The sequence below is a fragment of the Triticum dicoccoides genome, chromosome 1B, assembly GCF_002162155.2.
Source record: "Triticum dicoccoides isolate Atlit2015 ecotype Zavitan chromosome 1B, WEW_v2.0, whole genome shotgun sequence".
Taxonomy (NCBI): domain Eukaryota; kingdom Viridiplantae; phylum Streptophyta; class Magnoliopsida; order Poales; family Poaceae; genus Triticum; species Triticum dicoccoides.
The window spans coordinates 658,861,308-658,870,939 of NC_041381.1; the positions used below are offsets into that span (position 1 = coordinate 658,861,308).

At 49.1% G+C, this 9,632-nt stretch overlaps 3 protein-coding genes across 3 annotated transcripts; 2 read left to right on the forward strand and 1 right to left on the reverse strand.

The window, feature by feature from the left end:
- The first annotated feature begins 6 nt into the window (after window positions 1–6).
- On the forward strand, window positions 7–2,227 carry LOC119349453 (tropinone reductase homolog At5g06060-like). Its single transcript, XM_037617492.1, has 5 exons — window positions 7–117; window positions 236–443; window positions 533–758; window positions 1,173–1,279; window positions 1,887–2,227. Exons 1-5 carry the CDS (start codon window positions 32–34, stop codon window positions 2,049–2,051), a joined length of 792 nt encoding a protein of 263 aa, XP_037473389.1. The 5' UTR covers window positions 7–31; the 3' UTR covers window positions 2,052–2,227.
- A 3,434-nt stretch (window positions 2,228–5,661) lies between these two features.
- On the forward strand, window positions 5,662–6,340 carry LOC119311469 (CASP-like protein 1U2). Its single transcript, XM_037587102.1, has one exon. It carries the CDS (start codon window positions 5,672–5,674, stop codon window positions 6,191–6,193), a length of 522 nt encoding a protein of 173 aa, XP_037442999.1. The 5' UTR covers window positions 5,662–5,671; the 3' UTR covers window positions 6,194–6,340.
- A 1,848-nt stretch (window positions 6,341–8,188) lies between these two features.
- Window positions 8,189–9,205, reverse strand: LOC119350819 (putative cyclin-dependent kinase F-2). Its single transcript, XM_037618468.1, has one exon. The coding sequence runs from the start codon at window positions 9,203–9,205 to the stop codon at window positions 8,189–8,191; it is 1,017 nt and encodes a 338-aa protein (XP_037474365.1).
- Between the last annotated feature and the right edge of the window lie 427 nt (window positions 9,206–9,632).

Genomic DNA, 9,632 nt, shown 5'->3' on the forward strand with positions numbered 1-9,632 from the left:
GAGAGAGAGAGAGAGAGAGAGAGAGAGAGAGATGGCAGGCAGCAGCATGAGCAAGGACGAGAGGTGGAGCCTGGCCGGCGCGACGGCGCTCGTCACCGGCGGCAGCAAAGGGATCGGGTACGTACGCAGTCGCATAATCTAATCACCTAGCTTTCGTACTAGGATGCTAGTTCATCGACCGATCACCTAGCTTAACTGCGCGGCGGCATCGATGGATGAAACACGTACAACACAGTCACGCGATCGTGGAGGAGCTGGCGGGGCACGGGGCGCGGGTGCACACGTGCGCCCGGAGCGCGGCGGAGCTGGAGGAGTGCCGCCGCCGGTGGGAGGCCAAGGGGCTCCCGGTCACCATGTCCGTCTGCGACGTCTCCCTGCGCGCCCACAGGCTGCAGCTCCTGGAGACGGCCAAGCAGGTCTTCGACGGCAAGCTCGACATACTGGTAAGTGGTAACTAACTCGAGTTAGAGCTCTTCATCTTTCTGAGGGAGATCTTGACCTGATGCATGGCGACCAACTCTACGCTATGCAGGTGAACAACGCGGCGCAGATTCTTGCCAAGGCGAGCGTGGAGTGGACATCGGAGGAGTACTCACACCTGATGGCGACCAACCAAGAGTCGTACTTCCACCTCAGCCAGCTCGCGCACCCCCTCCTTCTCAACGCCACCATAGCCGGAGGAGGTAGCATAGTCAACATATCCTCCCATGCCGGCTCACTTGGCTTCCCTGGCCTCGCGCTCTACAGTATGGCAAAAGGTACCCTATCTCCTCTTTTTCAATTTTTGGTGATCGCTTAACAAGCAAAGCAAGCCGCTTGGCGTACCCTATTGCTTCTGTTTTCCAAACTTTTGAATTTTATAAAGTATAAGAAAAATGTAAAATCTACTTTTGAATACAAATTCATATGCATGAATCTAAGTATTCAATCTACATATCTCTAAGATATCAATAGTCAAAATTTGAAATTATGACTATCCTTGCCCCGGACGACGATATTCTTAGATGCTATCTAATTAATCTAACGATTTTATAAAGATAATCATACTAAAATTTCAAAAGTTACAGTGTGCTAATTGGAATATTAATATATTTTTGAGAAGTTTTAAATTGAAGGCATTCATAGCTGCAACTCAATCCATATTTCAATTGAGACATCAAAATTACATGCAGGAGGAATCAACCAGCTTACAAGGAGCCTTGCTACAGAGTGGGCCCAGAACAAGATCCGGGTGAACTGTGTCGCCCCTAGCGCGACTAAGACCGACATGTTAAACAGTGTACGCACCGTCAGATTCTACATGAAAATATGTTATACTCCCTCCATTCCAAAATAAAGCGTGCCTGCGCTACCCGAGGTCTAACTTTGACCATAAATTGAACCAATGAGACCGACTGCGGCAGGAGAAAAAGTTATATAATTGAGAACTTCTTTTAAATATGAATTCATTGGTATAACTTTTGCTCCCGCCGCAGTCGGTATTGTTGGTTAATTTATGGTCAAATTTGAAGTACGGGAATAGAGGAAGCACTATATTTTGGAAAGGGGGGGAGTAGAAATGAATAAGTTGAACTGCTTTACTTAAGTAGTTATATGATATACTTCCTCCGTTCCTAAATATAAGTCTTTTTAGATATTGCAAATGAACAATCACATACGGATGTATATAGACATATTTTAGAGTATAGATTCACTCATTTTGCTTCATGCGTGGTCATTTATTAAAATCTCTAGAAAGACCTATATTTAGAAACGGAGGAAGTACATGCAATAGGATACTCTTCTGCTATCGTTTTCCAAGAAACAGTTTAACTCAAGCCAACTACTATTGCTGCCACGCATGGCAAAATGCCTCGATAACTGATCACTATACCTGAATGAAACAGCTAGGACCGGAGATCATAGAAAACGAGTTGGCCAGGACTCCGATGCGGCGAGCAGGCGAGCCAGCTGAGGTGGCGACTGTGGTGTCATTTCTATGCATGCCGGCGGCATCCTTCGTCACCGGCCAAGTCATCACCGTCGATGGTGGTAGGACCATTAGTGGTTAGTCAATTAAGAGTACCTTGCGAATAAACTTCTCCGTGTGTGTTGATCACAAAGAGCGACAACTCCAACAATCCAAAGACATTTCGTTGTACGTAGGCAGGTCGAAAAGCATGTGTAACAGCGTGAGGAAACTTTTGTATTGAAGTGAAAGAAAGGCAATCCGTATAAGTAATTGCTACATGGGTGTTAATTAGTTGTTACTAGGATTTTTTTTCTTAAACGGGGCTTTACCCCTTTTCTTTTGGTTAACCTTGTACTATTTCGTATGCATATATCTCTAATCGTTAGGATGAAATACAGGAACATGATTTTTTGGATAAAAAATATGATTATTCATTAATTAAACAAAACTGCAACAAACTAAAAGCACACACAAAGAGCAAAGATCATTGGTACAACCAAAAGTTACATAAAAGATATTCAAAGTCAAGTCCTTACATCTGGCCTGGCCCTATGAACGTTGCCACGAGGTCCACGACACGGCACACCACCCCACCTAATTTCGCCTGTCCTTACCGCCTACTTATGCCCGGTATCACCCTCTTCTCTCCGTCCCTTCATTTCTGCCCCGGATGATCCAGTTATTGCACTACTCCCGCCGCCGCACCAATCCCACTCGTTCACATCCACGCCATCCCTCCTCCCCATGAACAGAACAAAATGTCGCACCTCCTCTCCTTTGCTCATAGCCCTGGCCGGTTGACGCCATTGATGCACACAAGGTGTTACTTTTTTTTCTCTTAGATAGTATGCTACCTCTTTTTTTTTTGCTTTTATCCAGCAGTTGGATCATGTTGAAATGAGTAAGCACGTTGACGTTGTTCAATGACATTGGTGTCAATGAAAAATAACAGAGGGGGAATGTTTAGAATTCATTGCCCGGAGGATGGTGATGATTTGGGCACGGCGGCTCTTTTTCTTGCGGAGATGGACGAGGGCAACAACTGATAGCATGCATGTTCTCAACCGGGGTGTGTTGTGATTCTTCTTAACGTGTTAGAACCATCGCATGTGTGATTACTTTGCAGAGCCCGTGTATCCCGAGCATCTTATCAGGAGACGCTCCGAAGTAGAGAAATCGGAATTAAAATGAGGTTCATATGAGAGCACCCCAAAAGTTTGAATTATTATGATTTGGGGATGGAAACATTGAAGTTTGAATTTTTGTGATATGAATTTGAAGTTAAAATTCATATGCAAAAGTAAAGAAGAGAAATAAAATTCTAGGAACTGCAGTTACAAATAATCTGATAAGGCAAAGCAGCCTGAAATCCAAAAGCTTTTATGGATTGACCATAAAGTGGTTTTAGGGTCTTCCATTGTAAGAATCTGCTAGGGTTGCACTTGGGTCTCTCTGTTTCTCTCGGGTGCACTGACCACCAACAACATTTTCTCCACCAGATTGATAGTTAAGCTTGCTGACACTTCAGTACATCTTTTAATTTTACCTTCCTAGACATAAATGTCTGTCGTGACAAACAGTGGCAGAGCTGTTGAGGGATAAATGAGGGGGCAAATGACGAAATATATAATATTTTGGAGGGGCCAGAAACTCTACTTGTCCCAACTTCTGCCAACCAAAACAGAGCCTCTTCGCAAAAAATCCATGGATGGGCATGACCCTTGCAGCAATACACACATTGACACATAGCTCCGCCAGTGCTGACGAAGGAATGACCGAGACCGACACGTAGTCACGCAGTAGAGTACAAAAAGGACGACCGACTTGCAGCTTGACTTGTCTCACGCATGCTTTCCGACCTGCCCCTACGCAGTTTCTTCGAACTGCCCGGTCTCTTCCTTTTTGTTTGCTGTTGCAGATTTGTCTCCAGTCCCATGCACGATAAACAAGTGGCCGAGTGAAAGCAAGCAATCGTGGATGCCAACAGGGACGTGCACGTCAACGGAGTATACTGCGAAGTTTAGCGACGACCCAGGTCAATGCCGACGTGGACGCGCACGTCAACAGAGCGTGACACGTCTAGGGATGGCAATGGGTACCCATTACCCATGTACCCGGTGGGTAAAAACCCTATTAGGGCAAGGGTATGGGTCAAAAAAATATCCATGGGTACATAAATAGAAAATTTTCATACCCATCGGATATAATGGGTACGGGTACGGTTTAGTACAACCCATACCCGTGTGCCTATGTACCCGCATATAATTTGATAAATAGGCCTTAAATATTATTTTATCCACATATTGCAAATGTATTACCTGTACATAAATTGTGCAGCCAAGGACCTCATCATGAATTCATGTTAGGCTGTCGCGCGATAATAGCTAGCCCACGAATGAAGCCACGAGCCCACCTCCAGAATCCCATACGTATATCACGTATCCCTTAAAAATATATCACATATCCCTATATGGCTACTATGCATGATTGAACCCCTCAAAAGAAATTCTATGCGTGATTGACGTCCAGAATTGCCATGCAGGCTTGCGGCAACCAACATATCGATCTCATCTTCTCGTCGCCGCCAGCCAGCGCTTCTAGCCACTTGCCGCCGCCTGCCAGCGCCTCCAGCCGCTTGCGGCCAGTGCTGCATGGACATGGACCCAGGGGATTATGAGCATAGCTTGCGCCGTCGCGCGTGAACGGGAACCGCGAGGTGGAGCTGCAGCTCGGCGACCACCACGGACAAGAGCAGGCAAGCCTACCCCGAGCCCTGATCTTATAGTTTGAATATATTTTGAATATTATGAGCACTAATCTTATGGTTTGAATATATTTTGTTGTACATAGAGGATGTGATGTATTGATGTATATGAGCATTCATTGATTTTGCATAGACATTATGTATATAGATGACGTGATGAAGACAAGTTTTGTGTCTATACATGATGATGATTAAGAATGAAATATTTTGTTTCAACAACAATTTATTTTTGTATGTAGGTTTTGTGATATATTCGTGTACATCAGTACACAACACCCTTGATATCTGCATAGAGATGCATGATGTGTGTATATGACGTGATAAAAAAATTGTGTGTGATGTTTGACTATGAATATTTAATTTTCATGGAAATATGTTTTTTATATAGATGATGAGATCTATTCATGTATACGAACATCGATTTCTGCAGTGATACAAGCACCAACATCCAACTAGATGTTCCTCCTGAATCCGTCGATGATATATTTGCCCCAATGGATGAAGATGGAGATTGTGTTGTCATTTTAGACGACAAAGATGGTCAAGAGGAGGAGCTAGGAGAGGAAACTGAAGTTGGCAAATGCAAGCTAACTTCTACAGTTTGGTGTAACTAATGTAAGTTGACGCATTGCTCAAATTATTGTTATAAGTTGTTGTTTATGTCTACGTAGTGCTCAAATTGATGTGTTGCAAATCCGGGTAATTTTACCCGTGGGTATCCGTTTACCCTGACGGGTGATGGGTATGGGAAAAAATTGTACCCGTCGCTAGATATGGGTACGGGTGATGGGTAAGATTTGGGGCGATGGGTAAGGGTATGGGGTGGCTCCACCCGTACCCAAACCCTGCGGGTGCCATCCCTAGACACGTCCAGCATCACCGTGTGGAAGGATAGCATGCATAAATAGTTGCACCAAGCTAGCATCGTAGGCAGCAAAAATCTATCCATCGAGACCATGTCTGGGTGGTGGGAGAGGGACGAGCCCAACGGCTCCAAGGCGGTGAGCCTGCTGCTGCGCCTGTCCGCGCTCATCCTGGCCCTCGCGTCGGCGGTCATGATGGCCACGGCCGACGACTGCGCCGTCGCCGGCGCGACGACGCCCACGGCCGTCACCTACCGGGACTACCGCGCCTTCGTGTACCTCGTGTGGGCCAACGTGGCCGCGGCCGTGCTGCAGGCCGCGGCCGTCTACCTGCAGCTCAGCGGCGCCGGCGGCGACGACGATGACGACGGGGGCAGCCAGGTCCCCGGGGTCGTGCTGGTGGTCGTTGACGTGCTGGCGCAGGCGCTGCTCTACTCGTCCACGGGCGCCGCGTACGGTTGTGGGAAGGTCGGCGTCGACGTCTGCGTGGCGTTCGGCGCGCAGGTGGGGCGGTCCAAGCTGCTGTCATTTGGCGCCAGCGTCTCCCTCGGCCTCGCCGCCGTCGTCAAGGACGTCTCGCTGCCGTTCAATGTCTGGCCCGGCTCGTCGGACTGAGATGCCAAAGACGGGCAGAGCACCGTGTAACGTGTTACTGTGTATGCGTGCACTGTAGAGAGGGAGTATATGGCAACTGTAAGCATTGTGTACTGGCTGGCTACTGATCACGCGAACGCGAATTATTCCTTTTAGACACCAACTGAATTTTATTGACTCAAAATAAAGCATCAAGCAGATACAAACAAAATGAGCAAACACCCGGCCTCTGTATAACTAGGATGCACACAACCAACACTAACATACACACAAAAAAACGCTGGCAAAGAGCAAAGTCATATAAAACCAAAATTATGCCTAAGTGAGGAAAAAACATGAAGCAATCTACCAACTACAACAACAACCATATCCGCATCAACTATTTTTTGACATCATAAGGACAAAACGAGCATCTTCAACAACAACGCTCAAGCGCCGCCGTCATCGTTGTTGTTGAAGAAGCTCGTTTAGGCGCAAAAACATGAAGAGAGCGGCGCTCAAGCGCCGCCGCCGTCGTCGGATCCAACCACCAAAGCTGAATCTAGGTTTTCACCCTAAAGGTCACAACATATCTGAACAATGCCTTTAACAAGGTAATGGTGCAAAACATTGTCATTGCCAGGTCGGGTCAGATCTAGATTTTTCACCCTAGAGCTCAAGACGTGTACCAGAGAAGCACCATCAAGTCGAAGTCAATCATGTGTTGTCGCCACCGCTTTTCCTCGATCTCAGCAGCTACATGCAATGGGCTGGAAATTCCGCTGCCGCCACTGCACAACCATACCCTCTGCGTCAAGTTATTGTCCATAGATTGCATCTTCCTGCGCCAGCCACCAATGGAGGACATCGTCGCAGGCGAAATCTAGGATGGAGGCCCCGAACCAACGCCCAACCGCTGTCTGTCGCCACATAGACCCAAGCAGGATAGCACCGAACCGCAGTCATGGCGCCCATGCCGCTGCAGCTGCCGAACATGGAGAAGCTAGATCCAGTCGTTCCCCACATCACGAGGCCACCGATGCATTCCTGCAGTGCGTTGTCGCTGCTGCCTTGGATTCTCAAAGTCCATCTCCTCGCGGTCTGGCACGGGATCGAACGAGAGACTAGCCCAAAGAGCGATTGCGGCAATGGTCGTGCGCCCAGAGTAGAACTTATTCAGTGCAGCACCAATGGAGGAGCCGCGGCCGGACGGAAGAAGCATCGCAGATCAACAACATGGGAGAGAAAGGGGGTAGGAAGGAGAGGAGAAAGTAAGGCCATGGAGGGCCCGGCCGCCGCCATTAGCCCTGGTGGCCTCCTCCGGCAGCGGCGGGTGTAGAGGGCGACGGTGAGAAACTTTTTTTGTGGCGGTTGGGAGGCCTCCGGAGTCGCTAGATGCGACTCGGGAGGCTAGGTTTTCGTGGTACTCAGCTAGGAATCGAATCGGACTCTAAGGGTTTTCTTTCTTTTCGTAGAAGAAAAAGGGCCATCTAGCCGCCACAAGGGTGGCAAGCTTTCTGCTGCCCTTTTTAGGCGGCTTCCCTCCACTGATGTCCTCTTGGTGGCCGGCGACGAGGGGGTATTGGATCTTTTGTGTGCGTACGTGTGTAGCTCTATATAGGTTTAAGGTCCTATTAGTTTAGGTTTTGATCATTTCGCGTCTTGGCTCCGGCGATGGCGACGGAGCATAGTAAATTAACAGTACTACTGTATATCATGCGATTCCAGATTACTGTAAAATTGGACAAAATATAATTAACAAGTAAATTATACATCAACAATAAATTTGTAGCATAGTTTACAGTACCATTTTTTTAACAGGAAGCATCAAAGTACCTTGAACATCAAAGATCAAGAAACCATAGTACAAATGTATCAATCGGCCTTACAATGTGTGTGGTGGTGATCCACACGAACAGCTCCTCCTTACTTATCTCACACCTCATCCATACTCATTCGTTCAATCCATATATGATGTTTACATTTCTAATTTACACAAATCAGATGCGTTGTAGATTGTGCACTTTCATCAATCAACTACTTACTACTTGTAGCCCTAGGGTTGGCCTCCTTGAACCACCGATGCTTGAGCGCTTGCTCCGCCGTGAGCCTCTTCTCCGGGTTGCATCGTAGAAGACCGCTCAAGACCTCGAAACCAGCCTCTGACAATGTCGGCGGGCCTTTGATCCTGGCCTCAGCCGGACAAGGGAACTTGTTGCGCAGAAAGCTTCCTGGTTGCGATCCGCCGGGCAGACGGCGTCCGTCGTAGCCTGACCACTCTTTGATGTCAGCTGTGCCGAGAAGGTCCAAGATCTCGCTGAGGTGCTCCGTATCTGACCTCCCAAGGAAAGGGTGCTTGCCGGCGAGGAGCTCAGCCATCATGACGCCAAGAGCCCACGAGTCGACATGCTCGTCGTAATCCGTGCACCCGAGGAGGAGCTCTGGCGCGCGGTATCCCCGTGTCCCGACAGGGTTGGAGTAGGGCGGCCCATCAGCCATGCTGCACGACAGCCCTAGGTCGCAGATCTTGAGGTTCCCATGGCTATCGACAAGCACGTTGGATGGCTTCAGGTCCCAGTGCATCAGGCCGAGGCGATTCATCCACCTCACGCCGGCGCAAAGTTGTCTCATGAGCAGGCGAACCTCCAGCTCGGTGTGCCTCCTCCCGAATCGGACATGCTTCATGACGTACCGGAGAGTTGGCCCCACAAACTCCATGGCGAGGAAGGCCTCGCTGCCGAGGTGGCCGGAGGCGCGCGGCTGCACGATGGACGGGTGGCCGCTGCACGCCTCGAGTGCGCTGACCTCGGCCGCGAAGTCGGAGAGGTAGCGGTCGCCGTCGCCGTCGCCGCTCGCACGGAGACACTTCATCGCCACGATCTCTCCCGTGCGGCGGTCCCTGGCCCGGTAGACGACGCCGAACGTTCCCGCGCCGATCACCTCGAGCCGGTGGAAGCGGCCGCTGCCTGCGGGAGTGGCCGGCGCTTTGTGACTCTTGCGCGCCACCGGTGTGGCCGCGACCACGTCGTGTAGGGCAGCGGTCGACCACCCCATACCTCGCCGAGACAAATCCTTATTCGATCGATCGATCGACTGGTCGCTAGACGGAGGGAGAGATTGATTTTGCCTTTCTCTGTCACACACGAGGCCGCCCGTATGTATGTATATATAGGCTGCCAGGACGGAGGAAATCTAATCATACTCGAACACGGACTGCTCAACTCGTGCTTGTTAGTTAGGTTTAGGCTAGCTAGCTTAAGCGTTAGGCCTAAGCTAATTAGGATCCTACGAAGGTTATTAGTTCCTTGCGTCTAGATGTACTGACGCATCGATCATGGAACGCATCGCATGCATTCACACAATGACACAGCCCTCGTATCGTGAGAGTGAACCGGTCCATGCATGCATATGCCACTCGAGACACGCTTACACATTACGTACGGCCGGCCGCTTTCGGTGTGCAGAAGGCGTACCCTTGCTC

Bases quoted from the DNA above. Each gene is read 5' to 3' on its own strand.
- LOC119311469 (XM_037587102.1), top strand. From the start codon at position 5,672: ATGTCTGGGTGGTGGGAGAGGGACGAGCCCAACGGCTCCAAGGCGGTG.
- LOC119350819 (XM_037618468.1), bottom strand. From the start codon at position 9,205: ATGGGGTGGTCGACCGCTGCCCTACACGACGTGGTCGCGGCCACACCG.
- LOC119349453 (XM_037617492.1), top strand. From the start codon at position 32: ATGGCAGGCAGCAGCATGAGCAAGGACGAGAGGTGGAGCCTGGCCGGC. The intron at 118-235 runs GTACGTACGCAG...CGTACAACACAG, and splicing joins GGCGGCAGCAAAGGGATCGG to TCACGCGATCGTGGAGGAGC. The intron at 1,280-1,886 runs GTACGCACCGTC...TGAATGAAACAG, and splicing joins AGACCGACATGTTAAACAGT to CTAGGACCGGAGATCATAGA.